This window comes from Syngnathus scovelli, chromosome 21 (assembly GCF_024217435.2).
Source record: "Syngnathus scovelli strain Florida chromosome 21, RoL_Ssco_1.2, whole genome shotgun sequence".
In the NCBI taxonomy this organism is placed as follows: domain Eukaryota; kingdom Metazoa; phylum Chordata; class Actinopteri; order Syngnathiformes; family Syngnathidae; genus Syngnathus; species Syngnathus scovelli.
This window is the reverse complement of record NC_090867.1, coordinates 9,147,319-9,167,619: the sequence shown is the minus strand read 5'-3', so window position 1 is coordinate 9,167,619 and position 20,301 is coordinate 9,147,319. Positions and strand designations below refer to the sequence as shown.

Sequence of the window (20,301 nt, the reverse complement as noted above, 5' to 3'; positions counted from 1 at the left end):
CCAGCAATTCATTTATTAAAGCTATCAAAGCGTCCTTAACAGTCTTCCAAATCAAAGGACTGCATGGAGACGCAGAGAATGACTCTGCAAGGTCGCTTTGAACTCCACTAACAGTTTCCTTATTTATTTGTCTTTTTTTTTTTTTTTTTTTTTAAATCCATCTAAACTACGAGGGGCGTTGAATGAATGACTCGGTGCTGGCTGGATCCGAGAGCCCGGCCTCTTTTCTCATTGGATTACTCAGGCAGTCAGCCCATGTGGCGTGGCCAAGCTCAATGTGAGACATTTAAATTCATCAGAGGGGAAGAAGCAAAAAAGGCTCAAGTGCGGATGCTGCTTTTCAACACCTCGTTGATAGTCGACATAGCCCCCGCCCATCGCAAAGTAACTAACGGAATAAACTAGGGAACACATGCCCCACAAGCGCCTTTGCATCCCATCTAAGCGGCTGTTGCTCCTGACTTAAGCGGAACAAAATACGACACAGGTAAGCACGCTAACTGCTTCGAGCTAGCAGATTACATCTATATAGCGTGACTCCATTTCAAATGTGTGTTAGCTAGCCTCGTGGTGGGATGTCGATACGTCATACGAATTAATTATGATTCTAAACACAGTGTGTCATACATGGAGTGTGACATACACTATATTATGTAATAGATGTGTCCTCAATGTTAGCCCAAAAAAAAAAAAACTGGGCAGAGTATTTGCATTTTCTCTGCTTGCCAATTGACTGGAGTTCATGGTTGCTGGTAGCAACTGGGTGAACTAAAATGAAGTAACACAAGGGTGAAAAGACTTTCTCAAGCAGACTGAGGAATTAATTGTGTGTGTGCCAAAAGTAGAAGGGTGGGCATGAAAATATAAAGAGCCTGACTGGCACATGGCCATCATAGCTTTTGGAAAAGGCTTCAAAGCCATCCAAACTAATTGGGCACATTTGATGGCCAACAATGACACTAGCTCAAAGTGGATTTTTCCTTAAACACAAATGAGTGCACTTGTTAGTGATGCATTCAGGCATATTAACACATTCAGATGACACATGATGATTTCTGGACATATTACGTAAAATGGTAAGGAATCAATGATGTAAAAAAAAAAAGCATGTTTGTCCTCCTCAATTGCAGGCGGACGAGCGAGCAAGCATGTGTTTCCTCTAACAGGTTGTATGACAAGTCAAAACTTGTTTAACTGCTCGCTGAGATCATCGGTGAAGTTTCCTCAATGGATTCTTTCGTAGAGGCAACCTGAGTCATTGCGTGACATCTCGGATGGAATTTGACATAAGCTAGTCAACATTGTTACTTTGTTTGAGAACACATTGTTTATCTAGGAATACACTCGATACAATAAGAGAAGAAAATGGTTGCGATAATGGAATAGAGTGCATTCTTTAGATATGGTGTGGTTTTTATTCCGATTGGGTAAAATACAGAAGATGATAGAGCACATATGCTTGCCAGTCAGTCATTCTGCTATGTCACGGCCTGGTTGTTTACATGCGAGCCGGCTCAGTTAAGGCTGCGTCTGGTACTGAAGGTGTCATTTTAATCCGAATGAAAGCGCATCCTGGAATCCAAATCCCTTCAGGAAAGGTCGTCCAAATCCTCGTATTAAGAAGAGCATTGTTCTTTAACTGTTGGATTCCACAGAATTTTGGTTCCTTTTTAATGTCAAATAATTTCAATGTATTATGTTTGAACATCTAAGCGTGATGGCTGAATTATTTTAAATTCAGGAGAGCCCATTGGCTGTTGAGAGCACCCGCTGACATAAAGGCATGGCCCAGAAAGGAAGAACAAAGAGCAAGACACACACACACACTCCATCACTGATGTGTGTACACTAGTCTACATTGACTACATTGTCTGCCGAGAAATTGCTTGTTCATGCGTGCTTTGTAGGAACCCTCATTTCCAAAGCTGCCAGTCAAAGCGGACACAATTCGGCATGCTTTGCTACTGAACCATCTTCACAGCCGCTATTCAATGCGTTTCTTTTCTGCTCGGGTTCTATTTGTTCATTGGTAAGATGAAAGTCATTCGCAATGGCTGGATTTGTTTTATTTGAGCCATTTCCCTCATTTGTTCACAGAAATCCAGCATGGATGACGTCGTCATCGCGGGTATATCGGGCCGGTTGCCCGAGTCCGACAACCTGGAGGAGTTCTGGGAGAACCTCATTAATGGCGTGGATATGGTGACAGAGGATGATCGCAGGTGGACACCGGGTGAGTACATTCAAGGATATTTGCTGACTCTGTTTTTCTCGATTGACCTATATCCAGTAATGAATCCATTCTGGCATGTATTTCAGGCCTGTACGGTCTCCCAAAGAGAAACGGTAAACTGAAAGATATCAGCCGTTTTGATGCGGCATTCTTTGGAGTCCATCCCAAACAGGCCAACACCATGGACCCCCAGCTTCGGCTCATGCTGGAGGTTGCTTACGAGGCTATAGTTGATGGAGGTAGGGGCGCTCGCAATCAAACGTTTTGGGTGGAGTGACATTGGTTTGCTGGAATGTATAATGGGATTTGAATCAAAATTGATATTGCTGATAAGTCTTACGTTGTCATCCAGGACTGAACCCGGTTGACATGCGCGGCAGTAAAACAGGCGTCTACATTGGGGTGAGTGGTTCCGAGGCTGCCGAGGCGCTGAGCAGAGATCCAGAGGAGCTTCTTGGCTACAGCATGACGGGCTGCCAGCGTGCCATGTTTGCCAACCGACTCTCCTACTTCTTTGATTTCAACGGTACACATGATGCGGACGGTTTTATAAAAAAGACGTTTTAAAGCCTTTTACAAATGCTTATGACTGTTTTGTTTGTTTAAAATTATTATTATTAGACATACTGTTTTTGTAAATTGTATAAATATTTATAAAAGAATACGGGTTACTAGTGGTATCAGGTCTTGGTATCGGTGACTTGACTCATAGTGGTATGGGTCTGTGGTAGTTGGCTTGAACCCTTTTGTGTTTGGGCTTCCTTTTTTTTGCAGGCCCCAGCACAGCCATAGACACAGCCTGCTCCTCCAGTTTACTAGCTTTGGAAAATGCCTTCCAAGCTATTCGCTTGGGCCATTGTGACGCTGCCTTGGTCGGGGGAGTCAACCTGCTACTCAAGCCAAACACCTCGGTGCAGTTCATGAAACTAGGCATGCTAAGTCCCGATGGTACCTGCAAGTCCTTTGATTCCTCAGGTAAAAATAGTTTGATCCGTGTGTTTAAATCAACGTGCATTCTATGTATTGATCTTATTATTCTGTCGTCAAGGTAATGGATATTGTCGCTCGGAGGCAGCGGTGGTGGTGTTGCTGACCAAGCGCTCGGCAGCGAGGAGAGTTTATGCAACAGTGTTGAATGCCGGCAACAACACGGATGGATACAAAGAACAGGGTGAGCCATGATTTGAGAGACATCTCACAAAGGATTAAATGACATAAATGAGGTCGGTGCCTCTGAGACGCATGGCCAAGTAGTCTGCTCACAATGTGTTTGTGTGTGTGAAAAGAGTTGCCTCGCTGATTTGCCTTTGTCCTGTAGGAGTAACGTTTCCGTCAGGCGACATGCAGCGGATTCTAGTTCAGTCTCTCTATCAAGAGGCAAATATCACATCAGAGCAGGTCGAGTACATTGAAGCACATGGCACTGGAACAAAGGTCAGTGCATTGGTTTATTGGTTTGATTATTTTCCAAATCATACCTGAACCTAATTCACGGTTGGGTCTGTTCTCACGCGTTATGTTTATCCTCTGAACGTGCAGGTGGGTGACCCCCAGGAGGTTGGCGGTATCGTCAATGTGTTCTGCCAGCCAAATCGAGAGCCACTGCTTATTGGGTCCACAAAGTCCAACATGGGCCATCCAGAACCGGCATCTGGGCTGGCTGCCATGGCAAAGGTGCGCTGGCTGTTTGATTTGGTTGCATTCATTTGCGACATTCATATGCTCTAAAGACATCCTTGATATTCTGTGTAGGTGTTGCTGTCTCTGGAGAAAGGAGTGTGGGCACCTAACCTCCACTTCAACAATCCCAACACTGACATTCCTGCCCTCACTGACGGTCGTGTTCAAGTTGTCGACCGGCCTATACCTGTCCGCGGTGGCATCGTAGGAATAAACTCCTTTGGATTTGGGGGCTCAAATGTCCATGTGATCCTTCGCCCCAATGAAAGGAGCACTCAGACACAGGGTGACGTTTGTGCACCGAGCAGAACAATCCCCCGAGTGATTCAAGCTTGCGGCCGGACAGAGGCCGCTGTGAACTCGCTGCTCCAAAAAGCAAAGGAAAATAGTCACGATGAAAGCTTCATGTCTTTGTTGAATGGAGTGTCTGGAGGTCCCACTGCTGGTATGCCCTATCGAGGCTACACGCTGATTGGCTCTCAGACTGACATCACTGAAGTAGAGCAGGTGCAGGCCACGCCCAGGCCCCTCTGGTACATATGCTCAGGTGAGCTTACAGAAACAACACTTTGAAATCATATTCCGGACTGACACGTTTTTCTTATCACAGGTATGGGGACGCAGTGGGCCGGCATGGGTCGCAGCCTGATGCAGCTGCCGGACTTCCGAAAATCCATAATGCGGTCCGACGTGGCCTTGAAGGAAACGGGCCTGGTCGTGTCCAGTCTTCTCATGGATGCCGACGAGGCGACTTTTGAAGACACCGTTCATGCCTTTGTTGGTCTGGCTGCTATACAGGTAGAGGATCAACTATGTTTTTTTTTTTTTTTAAGACTCAGATGATGGCGTTTTTAACTTGTGTTCCGATTGCAGATTGCTCAAATCGACCTGCTGGCTAAAATGGGTCTAGTGCCGGACGGTATTGTGGGCCACTCTGTCGGCGAGCTGGCTTGCGGCTACGCTGACGGTTCCCTCAGCCACGAGGAGGCCATCCTGGCTGCGTACTGGAGAGGACGTTGCATCAAGGAAGCTGATCTTCCTCCTGGGGGCATGGCTGCAGTAGGTAAGAGGGAGGAGTGTCATGGCATCACGATTTGAAGAACTGCTGCAGAAAATGAATGGATGGATGGATGGATGGATGGATGGATGATGTTTCAGGATTGACATGGAAGGAGTGTATAGCTCAGTGTCCCAAGGGCGTGGTCCCAGCCTGCCACAATGCCGAGGACACAGTCACCATCTCCGGTCCTCAGGTCAGACATGTTTACATACAAAAAGTCATTGCTGTAAGCTAAGAATCGTTCAATACTAATCGCCATCTAGATTTAACAAGTGGAACTCATTTGGTTATTATTCATTAGGAGGCAGTCAGCAAGTTTGTGACCGAGCTCAAAGAGCAGGGAGTTTTTGCAAAGGAGGTGCGCAGCGCCGGCGTGGCGTTCCACTCGTACTACATGGCGTCCATCGCGCCAACCCTCTTAGCTGCCCTGAAGAAGGTATTCTCACACTCTGATGTAATTAGTGTACTTTACAATTATGGATGATTGTGATAGAAATGGTTTTCTTGGGTATAGGTGATTAAGAATCCCAAGCTTCGCACAGCCCGTTGGGTGAGCACCAGCATCCCTCAGACAGAATGGGACACACCTCTGGCACTTCACAGTTCGGCCGACTATCACGTCAATAACCTCGTGAGCCCGGTTCTCTTTCAAGAGGGCCTCAGCCTGGTGCCTGACAATGCTGTTGTGTTGGAGATAGCGCCTCATGCTCTTCTGCAGGTGTTTATTTCTTTTCATTTGATTACAAAGTCATACAACATTGAAGCAGTAAACAAAAAACGGAATCTCCAATATTTATATTGATGGGGGAAAAAAAAAATCTGTCATCTTTCCTTAGGCCATCCTGAAGCGTAGCCTGAAGCAATCATGTGTTTCCCTTCCCCTCATGAAGAGAGGTCACCCCAATAACCTGGAATTTTTTCTCTCAAACCTCGGCAAACTTTACATGAAGGGGTCAGTAAATATCTCAGTCCGCCTGCATCCAATGATAACATTGTTATTGACCATTTCATGATGTCTCTTTAGCATCAACACGGATGGTAACGCTCTGTGTTCAGCTGTTAAATACCCTGTACCAGTTGGCACCCCGATGATCTCTCCCTTGGTGCACTGGGACCATTCTCAGACATGGGATGTCCCCAAGGCAGAGGATTTTTCCTCTGGCTCGGGATCAAATTCAGCCATCGTCTACAACATCAGTATGTGCAGTACTCAGGAAAATGCGTCAAACGTTTTTCCACTAACCCCATTGTCTTACCGACAGACATGAATCCGGAATCTCCAGATTATTATCTCATCGGGCACTGCATCGATGGGCGCGTCCTCTACCCAGCCACGGGTTACCTGGTGCTGGCTTGGCGTACCTTAGTGAGAAGTTTGGGACTTGTCATGGACACAACACCTGTGACATTTGATGATGTCACCATCCACCGGGCCACAATTCTGCCAAAGACTGGTGAGCAGTAGAAGCATGAAGAGCGATTTCCCAAATCACGATTAAAAATCCATTTTAAATAGGATTGTTTTGACTTTTTGTCTCTCACAGGTCTTGTCCAGTTAGAAGTGCGTTTCATGCCCGCCACGAACAAATTTGAAGTTTCAGAGAATGGAAACCTGGCTGTCAGTGGTAGGTACTTTTAGAATGAATCACAAGTTAAGTTACAATAATATTGTTTGTATTTTATTTTAAAATCCCACAATTAATATGGATTGAATTGAAGCCTTAAATTCCAACTATTTTGTCATTTTCAGGAAAAGTCAGTGTTCTGGAGGATGCAGCCTTGGATTCATTCCACAGTCAGTTGAACCAGGAAGCTTCCAAAGACAACAAGGACCCCCAACTGAAACTTTTGACACATGACATATACAAGGAACTGCGACTGCGTGGCTATGATTATGCCAAGACTTTTCAGGGCATCTTGGAATCCAACAATTGTGGTCAGTTATTTATAACAAATTCAAGTGTGGATTCCCCTGTTGCAAATGTTCTTTCTTCTTCAGGTGACAATGGCAAGTTGCAATGGACAGGAAACTGGGTTACCTTCCTGGACACCATGCTGCAGATGATTGTCGTCGGGCTTTCTGGCCGGAGTCTTCGTTTGCCAACCAGGATTCGCTCGGTATGCATCGATCCCGCTATCCACCTGGAGAAGGTCTGCGAGTATGCTGATGGAAAACTAGGTACGTGTTCCACTCTCACACCGAAAGTTGGAGTCATATGGCTTGATGGCATCCAAATCGCTCTCATCTGACTTAGCTGTGGCAGTCAATGTCAACTGCTGCCTCGATAAAATCACCGCCGGGGGAGTCCAGATCAGCGGGCTTCATGCAACTGTGGCGCCACGTCGACAGCAGCAACAGAACCCCCCAACCCTGGAGGAGTTCTCGTTTGTCCGCTATGTGGAGACGAAGTGCCTGGCAAAAGACGGGAAGCTTGTGGAGCTGCTAAAGCATTGCAAAGGTGCTCATCTCAATCTCCATTCAATTGTGTGATGTCATTTTTTTTTTACTTTTGTTCCAATGTGCTGAATTATATAGTTCTGAAATTAAATAGAATATAATATTCCTTTGAATTGCTGAACAGCCTCTCATTGTCTCCATCTAGGCTTAATCCACAAACTGCATGAGAAGTTGTCTTCTCATGGGATGAAGCTCTGCATCCCAGGGCTACAGGAGATGTTGGAAAGCTCCATTCCCACGCCCGATTCCTCTGCACCCGGCTTGATCCGATTACTCGACATGCTCTGTGAGCTGGAGCTGAATGGGAATCTTCGTTCAGAGCTGGAGCATACGGTGCAAAACCAAAGGGCGTGCCTGCTCCAGGACAGTCTGCTGCGGGGCCTTCTGGATGGCCCAGCTCTCAGACACTGTGTGGACACCGCCTTGGAAAACAGCATGCCTGGCAAGATCAAAGTCTTGGAAGTAAGAAACTCAGCAAATAGGGGAGGGTCTAATGCAATATCATGTACGTAATACATTTGTTTGTGTATCTCTCGCCAGGCTCTATCCAACGATGGTCAGCTCTTCTCCCCTGTAGTAGAGCTCCTCAATATCCAGCCCATGTTACGCGTGGACTATGTCGCCACGGCAGCCAACAAGGATCTTCTGGCTCCCTATGAGAGCGACCTGGAGAAGCTTGCAGTCACATCAGCACAGTGGGACCCTCTGTTGGGCCCAGCTCCAGGCGGTTCGGTCGGAGGGGCCGACCTGGTGGTGTGTAACCACGCCTGGGGCCCTCTAAGAGTAGACCCTCATATGCTGATGACAAATCTAGCTTCTGGGGCCAGGCAAGGGGGCTTTGTTCTCCTCCACACATTGCTTAAGGGAGAGACTCTTGGGGAAACGGTAAGCTTCCTCTCCAGAGTCAACGACGATAACAATCAGCAAGGACTGCTCACACAGGTCAGTGGAGAAGATCTAGTAAACAATTCTCCTGACAGCTAAACATGTCTTTTTAAGTTCTGTCATTCTTTTCTCTAGGATGAGTGGGAGAAAGTGTTCTCTGAAGCTTCGCTCATCCCGGTGGCCATCAGGAAGTCCTTTTATGGCTCCGTGCTCTTTCTCTGTCGCTGTCTTACTCCTGCCAAACAAGCAAACATCCTTGCTGTCGATGGGGCTGACTACAAATGGGTGGAAACGCTCAAGGTGAGCTCCACGGCTTTTTTTTTGGGGGGTTTATCAAACCTCAATGTGGCTCTTTTGCTGAAAATGTCTTTGTTGCTCTTGGAACAGGCAACTCTTGCGGAGCCCTCAGATTCTCCCGTGTGGTTAACGGCATCTCAGCCCCACTGTGGCATTGTGGGAATGGTCAACTGTCTGCGGCAGGAACCAGGCGGCCCCCGAATACGGTACGGCGCACGCCGAACGCATCTTTGTCATCATTCAACCTTTTTTTTTATTCATTGTCAATGTTTGTTTCCCAGGTGCGCATTTGTGTCCAATCTAAACAGCTCATCAGAAGCGCCGACGCTCCAGGTTGATGATTCATCAATGCAGGCGGTGCTCAAGGGGGACCTGGTCATGAACGTATTCAGAGACGGCCACTGGGGCGTATTTAGACACCAACTCATAATGCTTGGTAAAAGATGTTCCTGACTGTTTAGATAGTCAATGAAACACTCTTGTGTAATGTTATTTTGAAGAGATTATTCTTGATTAATTAGACCTGTACCATGACTTTGTCTTTTTAGATGGAAATGAAGAGCTGACCGAGCACGCCTATGTCAACGTATTGACGCGGGGAGACCTTTCGTCGTTGAGCTGGATTGCCTCGCCGCTCCGCCATTTTGTACCGCGTGACCCCAATGTACAGCTGTGCCGCGTCTATTACAGCTCGCTCAACTTCAGAGATATAATGCTCGCCACCGGCAAGCTGCCACCAGATGCTATTCCAGGTAATAAATACCTCAATGGAAAATTCTTGGTCTTGTTTCTAAGAGCAATGATATCGAATTTCCTCGTGGCGCAGGGGACTTGGCATTGCAGCAGTGCATGCTGGGTATGGAGTTTTCTGGCCGTGATCCAGATGGTCGACGCGTGATGGGACTTTTACCTGCTAAAGGCTTGGCAACGTGTGTGGATGCTGATAAAAGATTCCTCTGGGATGTCCCTTCTGGCTGGTTAGTATCCGTCGTAGGCATTTCCACCTAATTTCCTGGTCGTTTAGGTTGTTTACAATGACTACTTGATTTCTTTTTTGACACACGCAGGACTCTGGAGCAGGCTGCCTCCGTGCCAGTGGTCTACGCCACAGCCTACTACTCTCTACTGGTCCGTGGCAGGCTGCGCCCTGGAGAAAGTGTTCTCATCCACTCGGGATCAGGGGGTGTTGGGCAGGCCGCCATTGCTATTGCCCTCAGCAAGAACTGCAAAGTCTTCACAACAGTTGGTGAGTTGCTTTTGCTATTGTCATTGATTGGCAAATCAATCTTTCAAAAAATGATTTGATTATGTTTTCGAGGTAAGAAAAAAAAAATGTTTTCTTTGTTTTCACGGTTGCAGGCTCAGTGGAGAAGCGTGCATACCTGCAGCAGAAGTTTCCCCAGCTCTCGGCAAACTCCTTTGCGAATTCCAGAGATGCATCTTTTGAACAGCACGTCCTTCTCCACACCCAGGGCAAAGGTTTGTGTCATAAATTGTCTGTGATACAGCCGCAATTAGGAAATTAAACTCATCTATCTTGATTTTTCATGTGTGGCCAACTGACAATACCGTGCAATGTGTATCTAATATTATTTAGGTGTGGATGTGGTCCTGAACTCTCTGGCTGAGGAGAAGCTGCAAGCTAGTATTCGCTGTCTTGCCCGACATGGACGATTCCTGGAGATTGGCAAATACGACCTTTCCAACAATTCTCCTCTCGGTGAGTAAAAAGCCGGGCTTAATCCACGTGATGGCAGGGCAGGGCAGGGCAGACTGTTCGTTCGGTTTTGCTGAAATGTTCATACCTCCAGGTATGGCGCTGTTCTTGAAGAATGTGGCATTCCACGGCATCTTGCTGGATGCTCTCTTTGAAGAGGGCAATCGTGAGTGGGAAGAGGTGTCGCAGCTGCTCCAGGAGGGCATTTCGGGACGGGTCGTCCAGCCTCTGAAGACCACCGTGTTCGAGAGGGACCGAGTAGAGGAGGCGTTTCGATACATGGCCCAGGGCAAACACATTGGCAAGGTCCTTCTGCAGGTTAGTCAACTTTATGACATCAAACGATTATTATTATGATTGCACCGATGCATCCTTTGACTGGTTTCTCACACAGGTGTGTCACGAGGAGACGGCGACACCTTTAAGGATCCCAGCCCTCCGGCGTACCTACTGCCTCGAATCGCACTCCTACATCATCACCGGGGGGCTCGGGGGCTTTGGCCTCGAGCTCGCTCAGTGGCTGACTGAAAAAGGAGCCCGCAAACTGGTGCTGACTTCCAGATGTGGAATCAGAAATGGTAAAGGTCTAATGAGAACACACTACAATTTGGAAGAGATGACTGACTTGAAACTTACTTAAAAGGTTACCAGGCAAAGCGCGTGAGTGAATGGCAAAGTCAAAATGTGGAGGTGCTGGTGTCGACCAGCGACGTCAGCACTCTTGAAGGAGCGGAAAAGCTCATCGCTGAGGCCTGCGGGCTGGGTCCAGTCGGTGGGGTCTTCCACCTTGCCATGGTAATATACTCTTTGTTTGGTTTGAATGATTTTTCCTTAAGTCGAGAGAGCACCAATTTGAGTTCTAGTTGAAACCTCACTACGTACCTACGTATGTTTGTAGTGAATTCATTTTTCTCATGTCTACAGGTTTTGAAAGATGGCTTGTTGGAGAATCTGACTCCCCAGCTGTTCATTGACGTCAACAAACCTAAATACAATGGCACCGTGAACCTTGACAAGTAAGACAAGCACGTGTACCTTAAATTTGTCTATAAGGAAGGTTACTGACACACTTGAACTCCCTCTCTAGAGTCACAAGGAAATCCTGTCCAGAACTGGCTTACTTTGTCGCCTTCTCATCGGTCAGCTGCGGTCGCGGCAACGCCGGCCAAAGTAATTACGGCTACGCTAACTCGGCCATGGAACGCGTGTGTGAGAAGCGGCGTCACGATGGCCTTCCGGGACTGGCGGTCCAATGGGGGGCCATCGGGGACGTGGGTGTGGTGCTGGAGACGATGGGTGGCAACGATGCCGTGATTGGCGGCACCCTGCCGCAGAGGATCGCCTCTTGCCTGGATGCGCTCGACCACTTCCTGTGCCAACGGAGCCCCGTGATGTCGAGCTTTGTGCTGGCCGAGCGGACCGTGACAAAAAGCGAGGCAGGAAGCCAGAGGGACTTGGTGGATGCCATAGCTCACATTCTGGGTAAAATGTGATACGAGATGAGATGTTGTTTTAGTAAGCATCATATTTTTAGGTTTGGCGTGATCAATGCGATCGATGTACCTCTTCCTTAGGCGTGCGCGATGTCAACAGCCTGAACGCCGACACCTCATTGGCTGACTTGGGCCTGGACTCGTTGATGGGTGTGGAGGTTCGCCAGACTCTTGAGCGTGACTATGACATGGTTATGGCTATGAGAGAGATCCGGCAGCTTACCATCAACAAGTTGCGTGAACTGTCCAATAAGAAACCAGATGGCTCAAATGGTACCACCTTGCATCATATTTGCATATCTCTGAATACTGTTCTAGAAAGTTTGGTTTGATATATTGAATTCAATTTTCTCCAGCGAAAAAGGACGTCATTCGAACCATGTCCGAGTCTAATCTGACAGAGCTACTGGTCAACCCGGATGGCCCCACGGTGACATCACTCAATGACGTGCAGAGCCAGGAAAGGCCGCTGTTCCTGGTCCACCCGATTGAGGGCTCCGTTGCTGCTTTCAAGACGCTCGCCTCCAAGCTTAGCGTGCCTTGCTATGGCTTGCAGTGCACCAAAGGTATTGTCAATGATGCTCTTTTGAGCAAAGGTTTTGTTATTTTATGATAAGACTAACCCCCCAAAAATGTCTTCTCTCCTCAGATGCTCCACTGGACAGTATCCAGTCTCTGGCAGCCTACTATGTGGATTGCATTAGACGCGTTCAGCCGGATGGGCTTTACCGAATCGCCGGCTACTCATTTGGTGCCTGCGTGGCGTTTGAAATGTGCACCCAGCTGCAGAACCAGAAACAGCCCGTGGAGAACCTCTTCCTCTTTGACGGATCACACTCGTACGTGGCAGCCTATACACAGGTTAGAGCATTAGTGTGTGTAGGCTTTTATGTCCACTATGGATGATGTCAAGAGATACTTAAGTGGGAAATGACATTGAACAAAAGATTTGCTTTTTAGAGATACAGGGCCAAGCTAACACCAGACAAAGAATCCGAGGCTGAAACTGAAGCCTTGTGTGCCTTCATCCAGCAGTTTACGGAAACGGAGTACAGCAAGGTAAAGAACGTCTTGGCGAGCATCTGTGGCTTTATTAAATAATGACAAAGGGCTGATGAAAAATGTTGTCGTCACCCACCAGCTCCTGGACACGCTTCTCCCGCTGCCGGACTTGGAGGCTCGTGTCAACGCGGCGGTGGACGTCATCACATCCAGCCGCAAGAACTTAAGCCGGGACTTGCTGAACTTTGCAGCCTCCACCTTTTACTGCAAGTTGAAGGCAGCCGACCGTTACGTCCCTACGACCAAATACAGCGGCAACGTCTTGCTACTGCGCGCCAAAACCAGCAGCGAATACGGACAAGCCTTGGGAGCTGACTACAAGCTCAGCGAGGTAAGAGCATTATTAAACAATAAATGGGGACAATAATAATACAAAGAATAATTGAACCCCAAAATATTCTCTAGTAACAGCCCTACTGTATTCCACTGTGATTTGTTTTCAGGTATGTGACGGCAAGGTGTCAGTTCACGTCATTGAAGGCGACCACCACACGTTTTTGGAAGGAGAGGGAGTGGACTCCATCACCGCTATCATTCACAGCTCACTGGCTGAGCCAAGAGTCATGGCAAGGGAGGGCTGAAACGCATTCCATACTTGCATTCTGGTCCCCCACCCATAAATATCTTTGTTAGTGTATGCAACAGTACGTTTAGCTTTGTTTTATTTAGGGATTATCCCAAGTCAATTTTGCACAATACGCGTTTACATTTTGTGCCATTTTGCTATATTGACCATTATTTAACACTTTCCTCGTTATATAATATTTTTAAAAATAACATTGAATTGAAGTACAAATTAAGTCTCTCCCCCAAACTGCTGTCTTACCCCACGGGGTAAAATATATGTGCTGTGAGCAGATGAACGGAAATGTCCTTGATTATATTGTGGAGAATTTCGACATTGGAAGTGAGCTATAAAATTAGCCGATAAGCAAGTCATCTTTTTGTATCTCGCAATTGTACGGACCTATTTTCATATGAAACAGGGTATGATAGTGATAATCAGATAAATCAATGACATTTCACAGAAAGTCACACTCAATTTGAACTCTGGCAGTATTATTTCCAAATAGTGCAATGTTTTGATGAAACTGTTATCATTTAAAAACTGTTTTGACTTTGACTGTAAGGTTGTTACAGAGCTCACCCCAACTCATAATGAAGTAAGACTACAGTGGACCACGTCCACGTGTTGTCTTAAGAGGTGAGAAGGGGGAGTTCAGCTAATTATTCATGGCAAAATCTTTTTCTCTCCTGGATAATGTAGGACAGAAGGAAAGTTTGGTGTTTGCGGTACTTTTGCAGGGGGGAAAGTAATGAGTGTGCTGTTGGATGCAAAAGTATTGCTCTTCAATCTGGTCCCCCTGCAAGCAACTGTTAACATGATTTCTGAGACCTGTGATGTGGTCAATGAAGACTTGGATGTTAAAGGACAGAAAATATTCTTGAGTAATGGTACAATGTATTTCTGAAATGTATTGTTGCAGCTAATAAAAGCCTCTCACCAAGTATTTCACAAGACTTTTTTTTTTCTGGAGATAATTGAAATCATGAATTCTTCATATAATGAGCACTCTGAACTTTGTGTGAGTACTTTTGCCACATTTGTGTGTTATTTTATTATTGTATTGTTTTATTCTTACTTTCCATAATTTACAATCAACTGAGTGTTGAGGTTTTCTGTAATGTGCGTGTGTAATTTTTATTATTTTATTGTATTGTTGTTAATATTATAGCCGGATACTTGTATTCAAACCCGGACATGTTTAGTGGTTACACCGGAAGTGTCATAGGTGGAAATATTTGTTTTCCTTCTGGGCAGGGCAGAGCAGAGCAGAGGCTTACGTGGGTTTGCCACCGGCCAAAGCTGACGGATGAAGGCTTCCCGGCGTTTTTAAATCCACCGCACCCTCGAGTTTGTTTGCTTGCTTGCTTGTTTAGGACGCGAATTGTCCTGGCGTGTGGATTTACGATAGATTACTGCCCCTTGACCCGTTTATCTTCTTGTGTCTTCAATGTTAACATCTCGCTGGTCTCCCCGGTCCAGTGAGTTAGTTGACTTTTTCCTGACTGCGTCTATGGGTCAACTGTCCGCTTGCTCACACAGTTGTTGTCCATTATGTGTCATCTACAGCTGAGGACATTGATTTTTGTGGCGTGGGTGCTGGGTTACGTCGTCTTTCTGCACTCCCTCAAGATGACGGCTAAGTACGCGAGAGGTTCACTGGCACGCTCACTTTTAGTGAACATGATGAACGAAGGGGAAGGAACATCGATGGAGACACAGGAGGTAGGATGACAACACGTCATCACTCGCACAGGTTTAATGACTGACCATACAATTGGTGGCAAGTTGGATGAGCGTTGTTTTGCTCAGACCCTTCCCCAGTTCTGTCATTCATTTTGCTGCAAAGTCCTGAAGGTTTCACAAAATGTTGTTTTCTTTTGTTGCAGTGGTACAGATGCTGCCCCGATCTGCTTGGAGAGTCTCTCCGACCTCTGTTTGTTCAGAGTCATCTAGATTCAGGCACCAAGGCATTCCTCAAGCAAAGCATTGAGAAGTCAAACTGGTTGTTCACGCAACTTTATCACTCGTTTGTATCAAGTGTCCTTACCCCTATGGTTTCACGCACCTCCATTAATGGGTGAGTCCATTCGAGGAAACACAGCTGTCTCTATTTTCATACGGACTGCACTTTTTTTTTTACCCGTGCGCTCTCCTGCTTAGGTTTCTGGGGCGTGGATCTATGTTTGTGTTTTCCGTGGAGCAATTTCAGAAACTCCTAAATATCGGCCCAGATTGGATGGCAGACAAACTTCTGGACCTCGGAGCTGGTGATGGTGCTGTCACAGAAATTATGAGAGGCCATTTCAGGGAAATTTATGTTACTGAGGTCTCGCCACCGATGAAATGGCATCTGCAAAGGAGGAATTTCATGTAAGGATTTGGAGGTTTGTTTTTATATCTCCACTGATTCACTCTCCACCCCTCCATTATTGGTTGAAAACATTTTTTTTTTCTTCTTAAATCAGCATCAAAATAGGTTTAGGGTATCCAAGCAAACTTGCTGTTGACCATTCTTATTTGTCGCTTCATCCACAGGTTGATGGGTATCGACGAGTGGCAGCGGAGCGGCCTTCAGTATGATGTCATCAGTTGTCTCAACCTGTTGGACCGCTGCGAGGATCCTCTACATCTCCTGCGGGACATCAGGCGATCGCTCGTTCCCCACACCGGACGCCTCATTCTGGCTGCTGTTCTTCCCTTCCAGCCTTACATAGAAGTTGGTCAGTTCACACCAGTACATTTTGTCTGAATCATTTCCGAATCGGTTTGTCCTTTTACAGAATACAATTTTTGCACCGGTGGTTTATGAAATTCCATGTGATGTTATCTTTTATTTGAAAGGATTTTTTGGTCACCAATTCTGTGTAATTTCTTGATAGGTGGGAGATGGCAGCGTCCCCAAGAACACCTCATCATACAAGGAAAGACATGGGAGGAGCAAGTAACCAGTCTGTCACATGACGTCTTCCAAAAGTCGGGATTTGAGGTAGAGACTGTGACCCGATTGCCATATCTCTGCGAAGGGGACATGTACAACAAATACTATGTTCTCGACGATGCAGTTTTTGTTTTGAAGGCGTCGAACGTGACTGAAGAGTTTGTTCAATGAAGAACGGAGCTAGGTGTGAGGGTGCACCTATTTTGCCAAAATGAACCCTTTCAAGTCAAATTGATGTGAAAAAAAACAAAAGCTTTTGTGACAGTGATACCTCATCAGTTTTAAGAAAAGGTGACTTTTTTCTCTTACCTTGAACTGTGTAGGGATGGTACACATCGCTGTATTGTACTGTATTATGTTTTTATGTGGGAAGTAGAAAGTAAATTGTTTACCTTTCCACATCAATGTGAAAAATCAAATCTAAATGCACATTCATTTACATGACTGATTTTTAATCCATTTTTTATAATTGTATACATGATAGTGGTAGATTAAGGTGCCCTCAAATGAGACCCATTTTATTTTTTTAACAAAACCTGTTCTGAAAAGCACAAATATTGAAATCAGTGTTGTGCAGTCAATTTCAGTACCTCATTATGTACAGGTTGAATTTAAGCTGGAAATAAACATCCACCAGCTCTGTGGTTTTATAATGTAGGAGTGGAAGAGGATTCCACTGATAACCTGTTACTTGTGTTAGAAAATTACTGTAGCCATTAAAATGATCTACCCTTTTTGCGTAGTTTCACTTTACGGTGTACTCGCTTTTGTTGCCAACGGTTTAGACATGTCTGAGTGTTCAAGTTATATTGCTTAGTGAATCCTGACACAAGCAATATTTGTATTCTAATGCAGTGAGTTCCTAAATAAAGAATATGATTACAATTTCCACTTGAAAGAGGGCTTTTTTTTTCCAGTATGCTTTTTATTTGAATCGACAGACACAAATTGTTGCACGTTAGAGAAACGCATGCAAGGAAATTACGTTTTGCTTGACTTTATGTGTTAGCGCCGAATTAAGAAATTCCGAGTATTCTTTCCGCATAAACGCAACGTGAGTGAGCATAAATTATGACAACGGCGTAAAGTGCTCTTTTTATTGGTCAAAACCAGAAGCGGATCCGATTTCCTATTGGGTATTATAGTTTTCGTCACGCCCCCGAGCCACGTCGCGCATCACTCGCCATTTTCCCCCAATCTTAGCGGGCTACCAATCACTTTATCCTGTTATTTCCCCCCAAAAGCGATAAGGACCCACATTTGCGGTCATCTGAGACTCTTTTTGGATCACTGCGCAGTATTTAGTCCCTTCACGTCTGCCGAAACATGAATATCTTCAGGCTAACCGGCGATCTGTGCCACCTAGCAGCCATCATCATCTTGCTCCTAAAAATTTGGAAAAGCCGTTCCTGTGCCGGTAAGTCGCAACACGAGCAACCTTTAGCACTCGCACTTAATATAGTGTCAATATGTTTATGACGTGAAGTTCCATCGTACACATCTGTAGTCGTATTGTCAGTTAGTTGTAGCTAGCCTGCTAATGTCGCTTTTCACAGGTGTGTCATGTCGTACATTAATGAATGGTTGTCACATTTTGTAGCGCAATAGCGACTAAATTAATTCTAGCTTCATTTGGTATGCAAGGAACCTAAGAGGAGCTTCGTGGTTTGGTTACTAGATGCTTGCTATGCAGCTTTGTTAGTGCAGCGGAACGCTAACTTTCGGTTCAAGGGATCAAAGTCCAGTTGATCTCAGAACGATTACTGGTGCTTTTTCCGATTTATCTTCATTTTATTTTGGCGAGAAAGGTAACTTGGTTTTGGTGGTGTGGTCTCTGTCTGACGTGGCATCAAACACCACCCTTCAGTCTTAACAGATGACGCGCATCGACTTGACATCAACCTAAAAGACTTGTTTTGATGCGTTTATGAAACTGCTTGTTTTTGTCTCCTCGCAGGAATTTCCGGAAAGAGTCAGATCCTTTTTGCCTTGGTCTTCACCACTCGCTACTTGGACTTGCTCACATCCTTCATCTCTCTCTACAACACAACCATGAAAGTGAGGCCCTGCAGACATGCAAAATTGTCACGTTATTTGTCCGACACTTTTTCGACTAGATGTGCATGGAGCAACTTCTGCCCATTTGTCTTTCAGGTCATCTATATCGGATGTGCGTATGCCACCGTCTACCTGATCTACATGAAGTTCAAAGCGACGTACGACGGAAACCATGATACATTCCGAGTGGAGTTTCTCATCGTTCCTGTCGGTGGCCTCGCATTTCTCGTTAATCACGACTTCTCCCCGCTGGAGGTCAGGCTCACTATTTGTTGACGCTGTGGCAGAAAAGTAGATGATGGAGCTAACCTCCAATACATCTACATTCTTCTCATGTCACCAACATTGAGTCCTTTCCTCTGTTGCGCTCCAGATCCTGTGGACTTTCTCCATTTACTTGGAATCAGTGGCCATCCTGCCGCAGCTCTTCTTGATCAGCAAAACGGGCGAGGCTGAGACCATCACCACCCACTACTTGTTCTTCTTGGGACTCTACAGAGCCCTGTACCTCATCAACTGGATATGGAGGTTCTACTTTGAGGGATTCTTCGACATGATCGCCATTGTTGCAGGGGTGGTGCAAACCATCCTCTATTGTGACTTCTTCTACTTGTATGTAACGAAAGGTAAGTCCTGCTGCCTTTCCATATCTGTCCGTGGATATGATGCACTGAGCACATCATGTAGTATATGATTTTTTTTTAAGAAAAATGTTTTCACAATTTCTCTCATTGTAGTTCTCAAAGGGAAGAAGCTTAGTTTGCCTGCTTAAGTGCCCAAAAGACTGAAAGAGGGGGACGGAAGGGCCAGGAGGAGGAGACGACGCAGTGGATACCTGGGACTCCCCTCTTGCCATCAACCAACCAACCACTCCCTCCTTTTCAACTCCCTCTAGGCTAGATAGAGTAAGATGCCTGAGACAGAGCAAGTAGGAGCAGCTGTCAGCATTGTCTACTGACCCAGCATCTGCAGAAGCTTGTTCTAAGCTTATTGGCTCTCTGTTTGACGCATCTTGCATTAAGTTTTTTTATTACTTTGTATAAAGGGGAAGGGCAACAAAGTGAGAAACATTTTCTATGTTCAAAAAAAAAAACTTATCTGAAGATATGTTTGAGGTTTCGTTGCATTTGCAATTTCATTTGGCCTTGTACAATACTGAAGCAGTTATGGTGGGATATTCACTTTTTGAGGTGGTATGTGTTTGAAATAAATGCACATTGCTTTTCTGTCACTTGCATTTTGAGAGAAAGACATTGAATCCATCAAACTTGATGAAAAAAAAAATCAAATTGTAATCACTTTTAGCAGCAGTCATGTTTTTTAAACGTGATTTTTTTTTTTTTTTAATACGGTATATTTAAGTGGCTTTCTCCAACCATCATATTCATTATACTGATTTGTGAGTGCTCATTAAACTGTTAGGGAAACATTACAGTAATGCAGGGTTTGTATATTTCTGGTGGGTGCAGATGTTCATCATCTTTGTAATGAACAAGTCACAATTGTCCCACTGTTGTGTATAATTGTAACTTTTCGATCACACTAATGCTCTACAGATATGGCTGTAGTTGGCTTTGTTTTCTAGGTGTTCACGCAGGCAATTAAAAATGTTCAATAATCAGCTTTTTCAACATGTTGCCAATGCCAACCACCACAAATAAAGGTGATACAATCAAAACTGCATGCAAATTTTGTGAGAAGTGATGATGAGGTCAAATGGGATTTTCAAATTTGCACATGCAGTTATGTTATTCGTGTCATTTTGTTTTCCCACTACGTCAAAATCATCTGAAAGAAAAATCACTGACATAATGCAAACAATTGGTGACCCGAAATTTTGGAAATATAGGGT

General features: G+C 45.4%; 3 protein-coding genes across 4 annotated transcripts; all 3 read left to right on the top strand.

Annotated features, from left to right (window-relative positions):
- Positions 1 to 197: 197 nt before the first annotated feature.
- On the top strand, positions 198 to 14,396 carry fasn (fatty acid synthase). The gene is made up of 42 exons (XM_049759627.2): positions 198 to 487; positions 2,098 to 2,233; positions 2,320 to 2,472; positions 2,586 to 2,759; positions 3,008 to 3,208; positions 3,282 to 3,404; positions 3,552 to 3,667; positions 3,773 to 3,907; positions 3,986 to 4,460; positions 4,524 to 4,711; positions 4,787 to 4,976; positions 5,072 to 5,166; positions 5,275 to 5,409; positions 5,488 to 5,691; positions 5,810 to 5,925; positions 5,998 to 6,170; positions 6,236 to 6,427; positions 6,518 to 6,598; positions 6,724 to 6,909; positions 6,973 to 7,152; positions 7,229 to 7,432; positions 7,577 to 7,893; positions 7,972 to 8,373; positions 8,452 to 8,616; positions 8,704 to 8,819; positions 8,895 to 9,049; positions 9,162 to 9,365; positions 9,440 to 9,590; positions 9,681 to 9,859; positions 9,973 to 10,092; positions 10,211 to 10,333; positions 10,425 to 10,648; positions 10,725 to 10,908; positions 10,974 to 11,125; positions 11,255 to 11,346; positions 11,418 to 11,812; positions 11,905 to 12,096; positions 12,180 to 12,389; positions 12,473 to 12,684; positions 12,784 to 12,882; positions 12,965 to 13,216; positions 13,329 to 14,396. The coding sequence occupies exons 2-42, from the start codon at positions 2,107 to 2,109 to the stop codon at positions 13,464 to 13,466; spliced, it is 7,530 nt and encodes a 2,509-aa protein (XP_049615584.1). The 5' UTR covers positions 198 to 487; positions 2,098 to 2,106; the 3' UTR covers positions 13,467 to 14,396.
- Positions 14,397 to 14,685: 289 nt separating this feature from the next.
- On the top strand, positions 14,686 to 17,289 carry mettl9 (methyltransferase 9, His-X-His N1-histidine). 2 transcript variants are annotated; one of them, XM_049759626.1, is made up of 6 exons: positions 14,687 to 14,931; positions 15,020 to 15,175; positions 15,340 to 15,530; positions 15,614 to 15,823; positions 15,989 to 16,173; positions 16,333 to 17,289. In XM_049759626.1, exons 2-6 carry the CDS (start codon positions 15,083 to 15,085, stop codon positions 16,560 to 16,562), a joined length of 909 nt encoding a protein of 302 aa, XP_049615583.1. In that variant the 5' UTR covers positions 14,687 to 14,931; positions 15,020 to 15,082; the 3' UTR covers positions 16,563 to 17,289. The 2 variants fall into 2 exon arrangements, with proteins under 2 accessions (XP_049615582.1, XP_049615583.1); XM_049759625.1 differs by having other exon boundaries at positions 14,686 to 15,175.
- Positions 17,290 to 17,540: 251 nt separating this feature from the next.
- On the top strand, positions 17,541 to 20,127 carry LOC125991588 (ER lumen protein-retaining receptor 2). The gene is made up of 5 exons (XM_049759622.2): positions 17,541 to 17,808; positions 18,349 to 18,449; positions 18,546 to 18,704; positions 18,823 to 19,075; positions 19,187 to 20,127. The coding sequence occupies exons 1-5, from the start codon at positions 17,718 to 17,720 to the stop codon at positions 19,219 to 19,221; spliced, it is 639 nt and encodes a 212-aa protein (XP_049615579.1). The 5' UTR covers positions 17,541 to 17,717; the 3' UTR covers positions 19,222 to 20,127.
- Positions 20,128 to 20,301: the final 174 nt, after the last annotated feature.

Excerpts from the sequence above, each read along its gene's own strand:
- fasn (XM_049759627.2), top strand. The coding sequence starts at position 2,107 with ATGGATGACGTCGTCATCGCGGGTATATCGGGCCGGTTGCCCGAGTCC. Across the intron at positions 2,234-2,319 it reads TGATCGCAGGTGGACACCGG|GCCTGTACGGTCTCCCAAAG; the intron begins GTGAGTACATTC and ends CATGTATTTCAG. Across the intron at positions 2,760-3,007 it reads CTACTTCTTTGATTTCAACG|GCCCCAGCACAGCCATAGAC; the intron begins GTACACATGATG and ends TTTTTTTTGCAG.
- mettl9 (XM_049759625.1), top strand. The coding sequence starts at position 15,005 with ATGTGTCATCTACAGCTGAGGACATTGATTTTTGTGGCGTGGGTGCTG. Across the intron at positions 15,176-15,339 it reads CATCGATGGAGACACAGGAG|TGGTACAGATGCTGCCCCGA; the intron begins GTAGGATGACAA and ends CTTTTGTTGCAG. Across the intron at positions 15,824-15,988 it reads CTGCAAAGGAGGAATTTCAT|GTTGATGGGTATCGACGAGT; the intron begins GTAAGGATTTGG and ends CTTCATCCACAG.
- LOC125991588 (XM_049759622.2), top strand. The coding sequence starts at position 17,718 with ATGAATATCTTCAGGCTAACCGGCGATCTGTGCCACCTAGCAGCCATC. Across the intron at positions 18,450-18,545 it reads TCTACAACACAACCATGAAA|GTCATCTATATCGGATGTGC; the intron begins GTGAGGCCCTGC and ends TTTGTCTTTCAG. Across the intron at positions 18,705-18,822 it reads ACGACTTCTCCCCGCTGGAG|ATCCTGTGGACTTTCTCCAT; the intron begins GTCAGGCTCACT and ends GTTGCGCTCCAG.